The sequence below is a fragment of the Hylobates moloch genome, unplaced genomic scaffold, assembly GCF_009828535.3.
Source record: "Hylobates moloch isolate HMO894 unplaced genomic scaffold, HMol_V3 SCAFFOLD_15, whole genome shotgun sequence".
NCBI lineage: Eukaryota > Metazoa > Chordata > Mammalia > Primates > Hylobatidae > Hylobates > Hylobates moloch.
The window spans coordinates 377608-395955 of NW_026652290.1; the positions used below are offsets into that span (position 1 = coordinate 377608).

The following is an 18348-nucleotide window of genomic DNA, read 5'->3' on the forward strand; positions in this document are numbered from 1 at the left end:
GGGAGAGAGAGAGGGCACAGAACCACCAACATATCAGTACAGCTGGAATCGAGGAGGTAAACACCCAGCCAGGCGCTGGGATAAGCTCCCTCCCTGCCGGCTCAGCTCCCGAGGAGGACCAGGGACAGAGACTCTCAGGAGCAGGGTGGAGGGTGGAAGGTACACAGATCCTCAAAGGCCTCACTGGACCCTTCATGGCAAGGGTCACAACACTCAGCTTAGGAAAGGCCAAGGTGGGGCTTCTGGGCAGAGGGAGTCGTAGCGCAGACACCTGGCACTCCTGCCGCTGAGAGGTGGAGCCCTCGGCTCCCGCCTTGCATCTGGGCAGCACGAGGCTGCCTTGGCAGAGAAAGGTGACAGAAGGGACACCCTGACAATCTGCGGCCCAGCCTTCTGGAGGACTGGAACCTTCCACCTTGCTCTCTTCAAGTCCTGAGCCATCATACAGCTGACCACCCTCCTAGGGAGAACTCTGAAGTGCTACTAAGTGAGGATGAGGTTCTAGCTGATCTCAGGATTCCAGCTGCCCCTCCAGGACAGAAGGCAGGTGAGTGAAGCTGTCCTGGACGCTCCAGACCAGTCACCTGCCAGCTTTCTCCCACTGAGCTACCCCAGTCAGTGTCCATGAAACAGAAGCAGCACTCAGCCAGGCCCTCCACAAACTCCTGACACAATATATCCTAAGACGTAATAAAACGGTGCTTGTTTTAAGCCACTAAGTTTGGGATAGTTTGCTATCCAGGAATAGGTAAGAGGGACAGGGAACTGCTGTTTTTTGTCGTAAGACTTACATAACTCTTTTTGACTTCATAAAGTATATGGATGTCTCAATGGACAAAAGCCACCAAAAAAAATTTTAAGGTATTAAACCATCCTGGGCAACATGGCAAAACCCTGTCTCTACAAAAAATTCGCCAGGCATAGTGACCATGCCTGTAGTCCCAACTACTGGGGAGGCTGAGGCGGGAGGATCACTTGAGTCCAGGAGGTTGAGCCTGTTGACAAGTAAACCCTTCAAAAAAGAGAAAGAAGTAATCAAGTCATGCCTTGATCCAGCCTGGCAACAACAGGAAATCCATCTCAAACTTAATAAGGCTGTCCTGGCCAGCTCGTCCCTATGCCACAGCCCTGCAGCCTCAGGCTCATCCAAGGGCCTGACACCAGCTCATCCCACCTCCTTTCCCAGTCCTCAAACCGACACCACATGCCAGCCTTCGCTACAGCTGAGGTGCGGCCTCCGATTAAATAAGCAAGCAAGCAGTTTTGAGGGGGTTGTGGAGGTAAAAACTGGACCCTGAGTTAAGTGCGTCTGCAACTTAAAGTGGGGGGAGGGTGGTCTGCGGGAGTGCACAGCTGGCCCCTCCCCCGCACCCACACACCCTGCTCCGCAGCTCTTGCGGTGCCTGGTGTCGGGCAAGCTCCGGCAGGTCCCTGCAGCCGGGCGCTGGGATGAGTTCCCTCCCTGCCGGCTCAGCTCCCGAGGAGGACCAGGGACAGAGACTCTCAGGAGCAGGGTAGAGGGTGGAAGGTACACAGATCCTCAGAGGCCTCACTGGACCCTTCATGGCAAGGACGCCATGAATGCTGTACCTCCCAGGGTATGCGTACTTGAGAATCAATCTAAGTGTTTGCCTCCTGTGTACACATGCTCAAGTTCTAAAGGAAAGTCTCACATGTCTTTATCATAACGCCAAATACTATCGGGTGTGATGAATGTAGTAATCTCTATTCTAACTGCGGACACATCGAAAGCCCTCCGACATATGGCCGTCCAGGCAGCACTGACACCGCACTCACAGACGGTGAGTCTGGAGACAGCGCTGGGAGTCTGCGAGACACTTGCTGGCTGGGTCCAGTGCTGGGGAGGCTACCCGCAGCAGCTCGGTGGGTGCAAACACATGAATCGTAGCTGCGGGCAGGAGGAATATCAGGTGCATCTCTACGCCCCGAGGGCTCAACTCCTACACTTAAATCCCTCCCACTGGAACAGCAGGCTCCAGTTTCACCGAGCAAGCGTGAGAACAGGTACTGCTTCCTGAGCACCGCCAGCCACCGGCACCAAGACCCGGCCACATCCCAGCACTGCCCACCTCTGGTAAGTACTTACTATTTCTTTTCAAATTCAAGTTTTATTTTAAAACTCTTCTCAGACGTATCTACAATACCCGGCTGAACGCAGCGTCTGCCCCGTGTCTGCTCTGCCTTGCACTGGGCTCCGAGGATTACTCAGGACCCAGCAGGTGCATGGCTGGGATGCAGACCACGATTACAAAACTTCTAATGAGGCTGACACTTTATTCTAAGAACATGAACAAGCTTATCTGGAAATTAACTCCTTGTTCTGCCCTAAAATTCATAAAAGTTAAACCAACACAAATTCATATTATTGCTTAACTGTTCCTAACCTCAAAAACAAACCACAATAAATGCTACCAAGAAGTAAGGGTCATATATATATGTGTGGTGTATATATATTAGGGTGAATCTAGGGTTATATATGTGTGGTGTATGTACATTAGGGTGAATTTAGCATTTATATATATGTGTGGTGTATGTACGTTAGGGCTGAATTTAGGGTTATAGATATGTGTGGTGTATGTACATTAGGCTGAATTTAGGGTTATATATATGTGTGTGGTATATGTACCTTAGGCTGAACATAGGGTTATATATATGTGTGTGTGGTATATGTACATTAGGCTGAATTTAGGGTTATATATGTGTGGTATAAGTACATTAGGCTGAATTTAGGGTTATATATATGTGTGGTGTATGTACATTAGACAGCTGAATTTAGGGTTGTATGTGTGGTGTATGCACATTAGACAGTGCCGAATTTAATATCTAGTTTAACTTTTAATAGTTTTAAAATTTAAAATAAGTACACAAGCTTACGTAAAGTTTAAAATTGGACATAAGCTTTCAAAAACAAAACCAAACCAAAGGGGTTAAGTTCCTGTTTGGTTGTTAAGGTCTTCTGTACATATAGACACAGACACAAAAAGGGGTTTTTTCCTTATATGAAATTTCTCATAAATCTGATCTGGAGGAGAACAATTACTGACCAAGCACAATCCGTCCACATTTGTGCCCCTAATTTTCACTGCGCATTAGCAAAGGCCTTCCAGCATTTCTGACCGGAGTTTCAGGATGAGGCGGCGACTGTAAAGTGGTGAGCGTTTGTTTACGAGCTCAGGTCTGTAACTCGGGATCTCCTGCCGAAACTGGAATTAAGAGCCCCTGGTTGTTTTTCTGGATCCATTCTTCCAAATTATATCCCCAAAGACTGTCTTTTCCCCAGGTCTCGGTTGTCCTGAGGTTTATCTTTCATTTTAAAGAACCGAAAGGCTGGGAGGGAGTGGCAGTCAATCACTGGAAAAGCTCAATTGGAGTAAAACTCACAAATCTTGTTCTTGCGACACCACAGTGGGTAGGCGACAATGGTGTGTCCTTGAGTTATGCAACAACGCCACATCACAGTATTGTAATTACAGCGTGCCCTTCACAACGCTCCAGCCCGGCAGGCTCCTCGCCAGACAGCTGGACACCACCGAAAGGACCATTACAGCACAATCTCAGGGCACAGGTTAGGACACATGACAAGCATAGTTACCCAGCCTGTCACAGAAACATCCCATAAAGTTAAACTGTAATTACCTCCACTGTGTCGTATCAAAGTTTTTTTTTTTTTTTAAGAACTCTTTCTCTTGTCTATTTTTCAAAGTTCAAACTCCTTAGAAGTTTGTTAAACATCCCAACTTCTCACTATTACCCTAACAACTGTCTGCTGCATTAACTGTCCACACTTAGGAACCTTTGGAAAGACAGTATATTGGCAATTTAGAACTTTAAAAACAAGACAGACACAACCCCGTGGCCAACCGAAACCACTCACTCTTCAAAGCACTGTCTGTGTGGGCAGCTACGCCCCAACACCCGGCCCAGTGCACGTTGAGCAGGAAGAGAAGCGAGCTCTCAGCGCCCTTTCCAGAAGCCAAGTGCATCGGCTGAGCACACAACATTTAAAATATTGAGAAAGGCACAGAGTGGCATCTGTAAATACAGCAAGAAAATCCTGGTGAAAGCTCAGCTGGATCCCGAGCATGTTCTAAGCCACTGCACCCCACTGTTCTTATGCCCTTTAGTGTAGACACCGTCTACATGGGCTGCTTGATCTGAAAGAATTTGGAGAAAGACGTCTTTGTGCCAGGCCAGGCTCAGAGGAGGTGTGTTGGAGAAGAGGGCACACATTAGCCAGCAGCAGGCAGGGAAGACTCTGCATAAGTATTTCAGTAACAGCCACCTTTGATCCAGATCTGGAAGCTCTGTGGAATGTCCACCCTGCTAACGCTTCCTGCTGATCCAGTGGGAAATGAGAGGAGGATGAAACCCTCCTTCAGGATCACACCGAGGTCTTCGCTGTAAAACACACTAGCACTGCAGTTCTCCAATGAACGCAGATAATGAACGAGACTCTGCTTTATTCACAGACAGACAGACAGCTCTCCGGGCGTGTTATTAACTAAAATGGAAACACACCTCCCCCAGGAGAGAAAAACGCCCCGCACTTCTTTATCCCCTCTAGAGAAAAGCTGCACCTCTAAATGCAAATCCGAATTACTGTAAACAGCTAGGGTTCTGGGTTACACTGTTTGGGCAACAACATACTCTTTTGGGAATACTTAACACCAGCAGCTGCCAGAGTACAAAGTCGGGCTGGTAGAAACTGACCACACAGAGACTATTTCAAACGCTGTGCCCACAGAAAGCTGTGACAGCCTGAGGTACTGGCCGTCGGGTTAGGTTTCTTCATCCTTATAAACCTCACTTAAGCAGGACACAGAACTCACAGGCTGACATCATCATCATTTGAAATCTTACCAAAGCAACAATGTTATCCCACTTACTTCTCTGACACTGTTGTAGTTTTATAGATCAGGTGAACTACGCCCGCCCGGCTTACAACTGAAGCAGCTGTGCTCCCTGTTTTAATTAGCAAATTGTGCAAGCCCGAGAGGTCAGTTTATCCGAGGTTACTAAAACTACTGCCCCAGACTCCAAATTGACACCAATTCCCTTCGAGCAACTGAACTCCAAAACACTCTCACCCACCAGGGGCTTCCTCCCTGCCACGCCCGCTTACGTAAACTAACTGATCAAAGAACAAAAGGGCAAATCGCTCAAAACTTCAGACAATAACATCTGACTAGAAAAGAGACATATTAATATAAAAGCAATTATTTCCCTAATTACTATTTTGGGCAACAGCAGAGCTTACACGTAACTTGCCTGTTGTAAAGCTTTTGAGAAAATCTAACCAACACGGGTTTTGTGGGGGTTTTTTGTTTGTTTTTTGTTTTTGCCTGAAAGTATCAGCAATGTGAAATAACGCTGCTTCGAAAACTAAAGTCCTCACTTTCTTAAATCCTGAGGGAGCCGTCTGCTCCTCTGAGGGCTTGTGTTTCAGGCGCTAGAGGTGGCGTTTCGGTCTCACGACGACGCAGCTCTCACTTGATGAACATTTTGCAACTGTCATCGTTTCGATCATGATGCTTCCAGCTAGTGATGAAATCATCAGTTTTCAGGTCCCTGCCATAACACATCCTATACAATCATGGGAACCTGTCTTGCAGAGGTTCTCACGCCTTCAGAACCAGGGAGCGCGGCGAGGCGTGCCGGCACAGGCCCCACTGACTGATCCGGCTGGCCCAGCGTTTGGCTGGAACCAGGCACCAGCTTCTCTACTTCCTGAAGGGAGGCAGGGAAACTGCTTTCATCACCCAGGGCAGGTCTGCCCCACACGGTAGGGACTGAGCCCATAAAGAATTATTTCACGTTCTTTCTTCTAACAGGGGGAAATTAGAAAGACAAAGCATCATTACGTGTTTCATTTGCTTGGCCTTGACCCAGTGCCTTGTAGCTTCTGTGGCAGCCCACGGTGGGAGAGGGGTGCTGAGCGCGGGGTCTGAGCCCAGGGTGTCACGCGACACCCTCCCTGATTGTAGGGTAACAAACATCTTGTCCTCATCCAAACCGTGCCTCACTGTCCCTGCTACACAGAAACTCATCACAGTGAAAGCGGCAGGTCAGCAGAGCCCCTTTTCTACCTAAACCACTTCTTAGCACATAAATGTCTTAAAGAACTTAAAGTATGTTAACAGAGGCAGTTTGTAGGGTGAAGGGTGGTTCTTTGTGTTTTAAGAATTATGAATAAATGAGCCAGGCATGGTGGCTCACGCCTGTAATCCCAGCACTTCGGGAGGCTGCGGCGGGCGGATCGCCTGAGGTCGGCAGTTTGAGACCAGCCTGGCCAACATAGTGAAACCCCATCTCTACTAAAATTACAAAAAAGTAGCTGGGCATGGTGGTAGGCACCTGTAATCCCAGCTACTAGGGAGGCTGAGGCACAAGAATCTCTTGAACCCAGGAGGCGGAGGTTGCAGTGAACCGAGATCGCACCACTGCGCTCCAGCCTGGGCAACAAGAGCAAAACTCCGTCCCAAAAAAAGAAAACAAAAGAAAAGAAAAGAAAAGAAATATGAATAAATGAGTAGAGAAACCACTTTGCTGAGAATAAAATCAGAGCACTTCCCCAGAGTTCAGGGCAGCCATATGAAAGCCCAGCCACCACCCCTGGCCCCTGGCGTGTGGGAGGAAGGACACAGGGGTGCAGGGAGGAGGGGTGGCGCCTCGCTTCAGGGACAGCTGCCTCCCAGGCTCCCACACACATTGCTCTATTTTCAAGGGGCGGCTTTTCTCTTGACTTTTAGCCACCCTGATGTCTACACATAAAACTTCGCAGACTCAAGAATGGGCACATCTGCCCATTCCTTAAAAAACAAAAAATGCAGTTGAAACAGTTTTCTTAAGTCATTTCCATTTAGCTTTTTTTTTTGAGGCAGGGTCTCATTCTGTTGCCCACCAGGCTGGAGTGTGGTGGTGGGATGACAGCTCCCTGCAGCTCAATCTCCTGGGCTCAAGGGATCCTCCCGCCTCAGCCTCCGAAAGTGCTGGGATGACAGGCGTGACCCACCGCCCCCAGCCCTCCATTTAACTTTACTTTAATGTATTTTTTTTTTTAATTATACTTTAAGTTCCAGGACACAAGTGCAGAACGTGTAGGTTACACAGGTAAATGTGTGCCATGGTGGTTTGCTGTACCCATCAACCCATCATCTAGGTTTTAAGCCCTGCATGCATTAGCTATTTGTCTTAATGCTCTCCCTCCCCCCAGCCCCCACCCCCAGACAGGCCCTGGTGTGTGATGTTCCCCTCCCTGTGTCCATGTCCATGTGTCCTCACTTACGGGTGAGACCATGTGTGTTTGGTTTTCTGTTCCTGCGCTACTTTGCTGAGGATGCTGGCTTCCAGCTCCACCCATTTCCCTGCAAAGGACATGAACTCATTCCTTTTTATGGCTGCGCAGTATTCCATGGTGTATATGTGCCACATTTTCTTTATCCAGTCTATCACTGATAGGCATCTGGGTCATTTAACTTTATTTTTAAGCTGTATGAAAATATTTAGACCCTAAAGACCTTTTCCTTTTCACATTTTTAATATGAATTAAAGTGCTCAGCCTTGATCCACTGCACCTCCACCCCATCTCCCACTCGCGCTGTCTCCCAGGCAGTTGCTGCTTGAGTTGCTCCAGGCCCAGCTGCCACGTGGAGAACCCCAGACTCTCAAAGCCTTTGTTCTGGGCCGGGCGAGGTGGCTCACGCCTCTAATCCCAGCACTTTGGGAGGCTGAGGCAGGTGGATCACCTGAGGTCAGGAGCTCGAGACCAGCCTGGCCAACATGGCAAAACCCCGTCTCTACTAAAAATACAAAAAAAAAAATTAGCTGGGCGTGGTGGTAGGCGCCTGTAATTCCAGCTACTCAGGAGGCTGAGGCAGGAGAATCGCTTGAACCCGGGAGGCGAAGGTTGCAGTGAGCTGAGATTGCACCATGGCACTCCAGCCTGGGCAACAAGAGAGAAACTCCATCTCAAAAAAAAAAAAAAAAAAAAAAAAAAAAAAAAAAAAAAAAAAAAAAAAAAAAAAGCCTTTGTTCTCAGCCTTGGGTGTGCGGTGCAGCCTCTGAAGGAAACCTGGGGCTGGTAAGGGGGATAGAGAGATCCTCTGCAAGAATCCAAAAGAGCAGGCCAGCTCTGACATCACACACACAGCCTCTGGTGGGTCCTAGGACCTGAGGAGGTGTGGCCAGAGGGCTGAACCCACTCCCTAAAGGTTAAGGGCCAGGACAGCTTCCTCCCATGACCCAACCATCTCTAAAGTGGATACTGCTCACTCTGGTCTCCTCTCGGGCAGGAGTGTGGCAAAGCTTTGGTTCTTCCATTTGGAGGTGCACCTGGATGGGCAGGTGCTGCTGGCCATGCCTCCTGGCCAGCAGGAACAGGGTGACTGTGAAAGCATGTCTCACAATGCTGCTGTCACTCACAGGATGTACAAATTCACCAACAGTATTTCAACCATTTAAGTCAACATAAACATAGCATTTGTAGTCATATCCGAGACAACATAAATGCTACTTAATGATAAAGCTGACTTTAGAAGCAGTAGGGTAGAGTCTTGTGTTCAAACATTCTTCATTTTTAAACAAGCACACGTAGAATACACCAACGACGTGGCTGAAGTGGGCAGAAACTGCCGCTAGTGCTTAGGGATCGGCCCCAGGGGAGGCAGCAGCATTCATGGTGTTGGGCTCTGCAGACTGACAGCAGGGGCGCGCAGCACTTGAGAAAGCTCCCGGCCAGCAGATAGGAGCAAGTAGACGGTGGCCAGCCCATGCGCTGTGTAAAAGTGAGGGGGCACTCTGTGACTCTGGGGTACACGTTAAGGGGAAACAGCCACAAACCCCTTTGTATTTCACGTGAGAGTGCGGCCGATCACACACTCACTGCTTCAAGCGTGTAACCCCTGAGCAGAGTCGGGCAGCACTGGGACAGGACTCTGTCCAGACCCTGGCAGGGGGCTCGGTGTCCTCAGCCCCTGGCAGGGTGCTCTCGAGGAAAGGTCCAGGTCACGGGATAAAAGTTCCCAAAACTCAAAGGCTTACAAGCATTCTCAGAACAGACACTCAACGCACCACACACCACACTCCACCTCTAGGCCCCGAGGTGACTCTTTCAGATCAGACTCAGAAAACAGAAAACATGGTGGGGAGGTGGCAGCCAGGTTACCAAGGGCAGGGCTGCTTCTGTGACCATCAGCTGCTCCCCTCAGGAGCAGGCGGTTTCGGCCCTTCCGGGGCTCTGCTTCAGGGATCCTGCGGCGCTGTGGCGAGCTGAGGCCGGCTTCTCGCCAACCCCTCACTCGCTGTCCTGACACCAAGACTCTGCTCTTTATTACAGCTCCCGGCCGCCAGATGACGCAGGCTCTCGCCGGACCCTCAGCACGCAGAGCTGGCTTCTGGTAGAAGTGCTCGGGAAAGACAGCAAAGTGGGAGGTGCCCCTTTAGAAGCCACGAAGTGCACACAGCGTCGACAGTGATCACGCCACCTGGACGGCCAGAGTCCGAGGCATAAGGAGGAAAATGAGTCTTCTCAAAGAGCGGAAGCCAAAAAAGCCACATTACATCCCCAGGCCTCCAGGAAAGCCCTTCAAGTATAAATGTTTCCAATGTCCCTTTACTTGCAATGAGAAGTCACATCTTTTTAATCACATGAAGTACGGTCTTTGTAAAAACTCGATTACTTTAGTATCAGAGCAGGATCGAGTTCCCAAGTGCCCTAAATCTAACTCGCTAGACCCTAAGCAAACCAACCAGCCCGATGCCACGGCGAAGCCATCGTCTTCCAAGTCTGGCGCAAACGGACTCTCCGCCTTCGACTCAAAGCTTCAGCACAGCTCTGCCAGGGAAGACATCAAGGAAAACCTGGAGCTGCAAGCCCGGGGAACCCACAGGTGCCTGGGACAGAAGCCAGCCCTCCACAGGGCATCAGCGTGCGAGAGTCCAGCTCCGGAAGCCGCCCTCGGTGCCCAGCCTGCTCTGGAAGGCGCGGCTCGGCCTTCTGCATTTGTTCCAGTCGGCGAGCACAGACTCAAGGGGCCAGACAACGCCGAGGCGCCTGAGACACTGGCTTTACACAACCCCACCGCCAAGGCCGCCTCTTTCCACACCAAGTCGGCCTTCCACGCCCCTGGCTACCCCTGGAAAGCCGGCTCACCTTTCCTCCCACCAGAGTTTCCACATAAAATCTCATCTACAAAGGGGCTTGGGGCCGTTTCCCCTTACGTGCACCCCACCATCCCCGAGTACCCGCCTCACTTTTACACAGAGCACGGGCTGGCCACCATCTACTCGCCTTACCTGCTGGCTGGGAGCTCACCCGAGTGTGACGCACCCCTGCTGTCAGTCTACGGAGCCCAAGACGCGAGACATTTCCTGCCTCACCTGGGGCCGATCCCTAAGCACCTGACTCCATCTCCAGCCACATACGATCATTACAGGTTTTTCCAGCAATATCCCTCTAATCTGCCGATTCCTTATGGATTTTACAGGCCAGAGTCTGCATTTTCCTCCTATGGTCTCAGACTCCCACCTGTCGCTGGCCTCACCCGAGATCAGAGCTCTCACCTGCTTGAAGAAGCCACCCTGGTCTATCCAGCCTCGAGTCCTTCCAGGTTAAACCCTTCGGACCCCAACAGAAAACACGTCGAGTTCGAAAGTCCAATTCCTGAGGCTAAAGACTCCTCCAAGGCTGGGCAGAGAGACACGGAAGGGTCCAAAATGAGCCCCCGTGCAGGGAGCGCAGCCACAGGCTCCCCAGGGAGGCCGAGCCCCACCAACTTCATGCAGACGAGCCAGACCTGTGAAGGCCTGTACGACCTCTCCAACAAGGCGGCCTCCAGTGCACGGGGAAGACTCCACCAGCCAGAGCAAAGCCTCACAGCCTTCAAGCCTGTTAAGAAAAGCACAGAATGCCGACCTGCCCAGGCTCCTGAGAGCAGAGCAGAGTCTCCAGTAAGGTAAGAGAATGTCATTTTCAGAACCTCCTGGGGAATGTTTCTGGTTGGGTTCCATGAGCCAGGCTTATACTTGCTCAAACTGCTTCACAAGTCGCTTTTCTAAGCAAGCTCCCACTAAGCTTTTTCTTGGCTTCTTCTAGCCTCAACGTTGGGGACGGAGACCCTCCCGCTCCGACCGGGAGCGCTTCTCTCGTCTCGGAGGCCGCGCCTTCCAGTCCGGACGACGGCTCCAGGATAGGCCCCCTCAACCTCTCCAAGAAATCAGAGATAAACCTGGCAGCCACGCATGAACCCATGTACCAAGGTGGCCCCCAGGCAGAAACCGCCAGCTTCTCAGAGCTGCAGGACCTTCCTCTCAATCTCTCCGTGAAGGACCCCTGTAACGCCCAGGCTCCAAGGCCTGCCTTCCCCAGCCGACCACGAGCTGCAGAACCTGCTGCTGCTGTTCCACAGAAGACTGGGACAGAAGGTTCTGAGGATGGTGGGCCCAGCCACCCTGAGACCAAGCCAGGCAGCGTTGACGGTGACGGGGCCCCACCCACAGGCCCCGGCGAGGAGGCTCCAGACGCACGCGCAGTGGACAGCAGCGAGGAGCAGAAGCAGACGGCAGCCGTGGCCCTGTGCCAGCTGGCGGCCTACAGCCCCGGGAACATCCGGGTGGGCGATGGGGATGCCGCGGATCCGGAACCTTCCTGCCAGCAAGACACACCCACACTCAGCTCCATGGAGAGCCAGGAAGCCCAGTGTGGCCTCAGACCCAAAGGACAAAAGAGGACAAGTCAAAGGGATGCTGGAAAATCCCAGCAAGGAGCTAAGAAGGCGAAGCTGCAGGACACGGCCAGAGTGTTCACACTACGAAGGAGGGCCCGGGTGTCCTAACGCCAGGTTCACACGTGTGTTCACAGAGCTACGGCCACACACACGCCCTCCAAGGTAGCGAGCTACAGCACCTCTGAACTGGCACTTTCACATTTTAACAAATGCAGCTGCTTCTTCTCAAAAACAAAACAAAACAAAACAAAAAAACCTCCAATTCAGTTTTTATAAATATTAAGCATGAATATTAAAAGGTGCTTCTACTTTTGGTTGTAAAAACATCTGAATGACTCTAAGACTGGTAAGTATTTTCAAGTCTAAGCTGTCTTACAGAAGATCTTTTATAAATGTTTCCTTATAAATATCTCACCTTATAAATTGTTTTAACTGTTTTTCTATTAGCTCTAGCTGCATATTTGATGTAAATGACAATTACTGAAAAAATGTCAGAAAAAACATTTTCAGTACTAACATTAAAGTGTCACATGTAAAAAAGAAAAATGTGATTTGTTATAACTAAATAACACACAAACATCAAGAGGCTATTTATACAAATAATTTATTTCCACTAGGGAAAGTGCATTACTGGTGAAGGTATTATCAATTTATTCCACTTGCTTATAATGTTACAGTGAATGTTCTACCTTACTCTGCCTCACTTTCCATTCCCCAAAATGATGTGTATGTTGCTAATTTTCCAATAAACTCATATGAACCATAAGGAAACACAAAATGAAGATAAACATAAATCTATGTTATCGTTTAGAATATTTTGCCATAACAGTCAATGAAAAAGAGCTGATAGCTGGGGCAGCAATTAACCTGTGAACGGCTGCATGTATGCACATTGAATTGTGTGGGTGTACACGTGTGCTATCTGTGGGGGGGGAGTGTGTGTGCACATTCACCCATGTGGGTGTGCATGTCTGCAAGTGCGTGTGGGTGTCTGCTTGTGCATGTCTGCAGATGCGTGTGCACATTTGATCGTGTGGATGTGTGCGTGCGCACGTCTGCGGGTGTGTGTGGGTGTGCGCTTCTGCATCTGCGGGTGTGTGCGCATTCTATTGTGTGGGTGTGCACGTGTGCATATCTGTGGGGGGTGCGCATTCAACTGTGTGGGTATGCACATGTGCATCTCTGCAGGTGTGTGCACATTCGATTGGGTGGGCATGCGTACATATCTGTGGGGGGGGTGTGCATTCAATTGTGTGGGTGTGCACGTGTGCTATCTGTGGGTGTGTGCGCATTCGATCCTGTGGGTGTGTGTGTGTGCATATCTGCGGGGGTGTGTACACGTAGTGGGGGTGGGCACACGTGATTGTGTGGGTGTGCACGTGTGCATGTCAGTGGGGGGTGTGCACACTCGATTGTGTAGGTGTGCATGTATACATATCTGCGGGTGTGTACACATTTGTGTTAGTGTGCATGTGTGCATATGTGGTGGGGTGTGCACATTTGTGTGGGCGTACACATTCGATCCTGTGGGTGCGCACATGTGCCTATCTGTAGGGGGTGCATATCTGATTAGATGTGTGTGTGTGTGCATCTCTGTGGGTGAGTGCACATTCGATCATGTGTGTGCATGTGCATATGTATGGGTGTGCACACTCGATTCTGTGGGTGTGCATGTGTACATATCTGCAGGTGTGTGCGCATTCCAGTGTGTGGGTGTGCATGTGTGCATATCTGTGCGGGGGGGAGCATTCAACTGTGCCAGTGTGCACAAGTGCATATCTGCAGGGGGTGTGTGCATTCAATTGTATGGATGTGCACATGTGCGTATCTGTGAGTATATGCACAATCATGTGCATGTCCACGTGTACAAATCTGCGGGTGTGTGTGCATTCAATTGGGTGTGCATGTGTGCGTATCTGAGTGTATGCGCAATCGTATGGGTGTGCACGTGTGCCTGTGGGGGTGTGTGTGTGCAATTGTGTGGGTGTGCACATGTGCATATCTGTGGGGCTGTGCATTCAATCATGTGGGTGTCCACGTGTGCATAACTGTGGGTGTGTGCATTCAATTGTGTGGGTGTGCACGTGTACATATCTGCAGGTGTTTCTGTGCATTCGATTGTGTGGGTGTGCACGTGTATCTATGGGTGTACGTACATTTGATTGGGTGTGTGCATGTGTGTATCTGCAGGTGTGTGTGTGCATTCGATTGTATGGGTGTGCACGTGTGCGAATCTGTGGGTGTAGGCACATTCGATTGTGTGGGTGTGCACATGTGCGTATCTGCAGGTGTATACACAATCGTGTGGGTGTGCACGTGTACGTATCTGCAGGTGTTTCTGTGCATTCGGTTGTGTGGGTGTGCACATGTATCTGTGGGTGTATGCACAGTCGACTGTGTGGGTGTGCGCATGTGCGTATTTGCAGGTGTGTGTGTGCGTTCGATTGTATGGGTGTGCACGTGTGCGTATCTGTGGGTGTATGCACAGTCCACTGTGTCGGTGTCCATGTGTGCGTATCTGCGGGTGTATGCATGTTCAATCATGTGGGTCTCCACATGTGCATATCTGCGGGGGGGTGTGCATTCGATTGTGTGGGTGTGGACGTGTGCATATCTGTGGGTGTACACACATTCAATTGTGTGAGTGTCCACGTGTACATCTGTGTGTGTGTGTGCATTCGATTGTATGGGTGTGCACGTGTGCTATCTGTGGGGGTGGGTGTGCACATTCAATTGGGTGTACACGTGTCAACGTGCATGTGTCGATGTGCACATGTACATGTGTGTATGCACTTCATCTGTGCATGAGTGTGTGAGCGTGCATGTGTGCACATGGGTTTAAATCAGTGCTCAAGTACAGGCATGTGCGAAGCACCCCTGGGGCTACTCAAAGGCCATCCATGGGGTCCTCAAGCTTCAGAATGCTTTAGGAGCGTACGCTTCCGGAGCCTCAGCCCCTATGGAAAAAGTTGAAACACCAACATTGCTAAAGCGAAATTTCTGCCATTCCTACTTGAATAAGACTTGAATGAATAAGACTTCTTAGTACTTAAAATTGAAAGTAAAAATAGGGGCCGGGCGTAGTGGCTCACACCTGTCATACCAGCACATTGAGAGGCCAAAGCGGATGGATTGCTTGAGGTCAGGAGTTTGAGACCAGCCTGGGCAATATGAAAAAACCCCGTCTCTACTAAAAATAGTTAGCCAGGTGTGGTGGCACATGCCTGCAGTCCTAGCTACTCGGGAGGCTGAGGCAGGATGGCCTGAGCCTGGGAGGCGGAGGTTGTAGTGAGCCATGATCACACTACTGCACTCCAGCCTGGGTGACAGTGAGACCCTTTCTCAAAAAAAAAAAATAAAAATAAAAAGTAAAAACTGTTGCAGAACCTTACCTTATTCTGGTTAAAAGCATGGCTCATGGCCAGGCATGGTGGCACACACCCGTAATCCCAGCACTTTGGGAGGCTGAGGTGAGAGGACTGCTTGAGCCAAGGAGTTCAAGACCAGTCTGGGCAACATAGGGAGACCCCATCCCTACAAAAAATACAAAAATTAGCTGAGCAATGTGGTGTTTGCCTGTAGTCCCAGCAACTTGAGAGGCTGAGGCAGGAGGATGGCTTGAGCCCAGGAGGTCAAGGCTGCAGTGAGCCCAGATCGCACCGCTTCACTCCAGCCTGGGTGACAGAGCAAGAATCATCTCAAAAAATAAAAACAAAAAAAGCTTGACCCATCAAAAGACAACTCAAACTAAACAGCTATCTTATTAAGAGCTAAATTTCAACAATATGCTATTTTATGTTGTTTTGGTCAACTCTGTACTAATAATTTTTTAAAACCCAATCTAGAAAAACTTCTAAATAACTAGCATCTTAAAGCTTAAATTTAAAAAATAATAAAAAAAAAGTCATGAACACCTGTGGAAAAAACAAATAACTAGTATCTTATGGCCATACAAAATGCAAAAGTTGAAGTTTACGTTCACGTGATTTTCTTTTGTTGCAGATAAATGATAGATCAATAAAGATTCTTAGGCACAGAAATACATTACATTAGGGTAAAATGCTCTGGGAAAAAAGTAAATGGAAATATGGGCTTAAGAAGAAAAAGGAAGAATAAAATTTCTGTGAGAGAAAAACTTGCCTATGAAATGGTTTTTTAGACAGGGTCTCGCTCACTGACCCAGGCTGGAGTACAGTGGTGTGATCACAGCTCACTGCAGCCTCAACCTCCCTGAGCTCAAGTGATCCTCCCACCTCAGCCTCCCAAAGTCCTGAGAGTACAGATGTGAGACACGGCACCCAGCCCTGTAAATTTTTTAATGAAGAAGGGTAGATTATTCTACCTCGATTTCCTGGATTTATTTAGATGAGTGACGCAATAGTTTTATTTTATTTTTTTTTTTGAACATCAATTTTCTTTTTTTTTATTATTATTATACTTTAGGTTTTAGGGTACATGTGCACAATGTGCAGGTTTGTTACATATGTATCCATGTGCCATGTTGTTTTGCTGCACCCATTAACTCGTCAAATAGTTTTATTTTAAAATGACAATACTCGGGATGGCAAATAGTTATTTGCAACTGGTTAGAGTTCTATAAAACTTGTAAGAGGGATACAGAGTTTGTCACAATTCTAAGGGGTATCAAGCTGTCCCTAAAGCAGCAGCAAGGACACCAGCAGGTCCCCCAGCCCTGTCGGGCACCCACCTCAGACAACACCAGCCCAAAAGGTACACGGTCAGACGCAGAACCATAAACACAGGCGCAGTGCTGAGTCGCTCACCTGGGCACTTCTGGTTATATACACCAATATGTTTTGGCAAAGAACAAAAATATTATACCTCTAGCTTTCCAGAAACTAAACAGCCGTGCAGGGAGCAGTGACAAGACATCACATGCCGCGGTCCACACTCAGGACCCAAAGCCTCACACCCTGCAGACGAGGAGCTCTCACATCACACCCCCAAGAACACAGCCCTCCATTGTCCAGGGCCCAAAGATTCTGAGAACATCGTTTGATCGCTCACCAAAAAGCACCAGGAATCATTTTAAATGACAAATAGGGAGAAACAGGGGCAGCTGGGCATCCTCCTGCAACAGGGCAGCATGGGGAACCCCACCCAGGCACAATGGTTGTGGCACAGGCTACATGTGCCTGATGCATGGCGAGCTGCACTACGAAAACTATACACTCCGACACAATTCCTCCAAAGGTCATCTCCAATAGCTCACCCACTGCAACCAGGATAAGCCCTTTGTGTCTATCTCTAAAAGCAAAATTGATTCCTAGACCTTTATAGACTTTGCACTGCCCTCCTGGAAGTTACCATCTCCACCCAAAATTTTAACTCAACATCTTTTTCTATGAATCTATTGCTTTAAAATTTTTTTTTTAATTATTATTATAGTTTTAGGGTACATGTGCACAACGTGCAGGTTTGTTACATATGTATACATGTGCCATGCTGGTGTGCTGCACCCATTAACTCGTCATTTAACATTAGGTATATCTCCTAATGCTGTCTCTCCCTCCTCCCCCCACCCCACAACAGTCCCCGGAGCGTGATGTTCCCCTGCTTGTGTCCATGTGTTCTCATTGTTCAATTCCCACCTATGAGTGAGAACATGCGGTGTTTGGTTTTTTGTCCTTGCGATATTTTGCTGAGAATGATGATTTCCAGTTTCATCCATGTCCCTACAAAGGACATGAACTCATCAGTTTTTCTGGCTGCATAGTATTCCATGGTGTGTATGTGCCACATTTTTTTAATCCAGTCTATCGTTGTTGGACATTTAGGTTGGTTCCAAGTCTTTGCTATTGTGAATAGTGCCGCAATAAACGTACGTGTGCATGTGTCTTTATAGCAGCGTGATTTATAATCCTTTCAGTATATACCCAGTAATGGGATGGCTGGGTCAAATGGTATTTCTAGTTCTAGACCCCTGAGGAATCGCCACACTGACTTCCACAGTGGTTGAACTAGTTTACAGTCCCACCAACAGTGTAAAAGTGTTCCTATTTCTCCACATCCTCTCCAGCACCTGTTGTTTCCTGACTTTTTAATGATCACCATTCTAACTGGTGTGAGACGGTATCTCATTCTGGTTTTGATTTGCATTTCTCTGATGGCCAGTGATGATGAGCATTTCTTCATGTGTTTTTTGGCTGCATAAATGTCTTCTTTTGAGAAGTGTCTGTTCATATCCTTCGCCCACTTTTTGATGGGGTTGTTTTTTTTCTTGTAAATTTGTTGGAGTTCATTGTAGATTCTGGATATTAGTCCTTTGTCAGATGAGTAGGTTGCAAAAACTTTCTCCCATTCTGTAGGTTGCCTGTTCACTCTGATGGTAGTTTCTTTTGCTGTGCAGAAGCTCTTTAGTTTAATTAGATCCCATTTGTCAACTTTGGCTTTTGTTGCCATTGCTTTTGGTGTTTTAGACATTAAGTCCTTGCCCACGCCTATGTCCTGAATGGTATTGCCTAGGTTTTCTTCTAGGGTTTTTATGGTTTTAGGTCTAACATGTAAGTCTTTAATCCATCTTGAATTAATTTTTGTATAAGGTGTAAGGAAGGGGTCCAGTTTCAGCTTTCTACATATGGCT

At 48.6% G+C, this 18348-nt stretch overlaps 2 protein-coding genes across 3 annotated transcripts in view; one reads left to right on the plus strand and one right to left on the minus strand.

Annotated features, from left to right (window-relative positions):
* The window catches only part of TBCD (tubulin folding cofactor D), a 185994-nt gene that overhangs the window by 95421 nt on the left and 72225 nt on the right, over positions 1-18348 (minus strand). The gene's annotated exons all lie outside the window — the stretch shown is intronic.
* On the plus strand, positions 1973-12554 carry ZNF750 (zinc finger protein 750). Its single transcript, XM_032177938.2, has 3 exons — positions 1973-2095; positions 9356-10973; positions 11114-12554. The coding sequence occupies exons 2-3, from the start codon at positions 9538-9540 to the stop codon at positions 11850-11852; spliced, it is 2175 nt and encodes a 724-aa protein (XP_032033829.1). The 5' UTR covers positions 1973-2095; positions 9356-9537; the 3' UTR covers positions 11853-12554.

What these genes read in the sequence shown, in the direction of transcription:
- ZNF750 (XM_032177938.2), top strand. Translation starts at nt 9,538, where the DNA reads ATGAGTCTTCTCAAAGAGCGGAAGCCAAAAAAGCCACATTACATCCCC. An exon ending in AGAGCAGAGTCTCCAGTAAG is followed by an intron (nt 10,974 to 11,113) that starts GTAAGAGAATGT and finishes GGCTTCTTCTAG; the next exon opens with CCTCAACGTTGGGGACGGAG.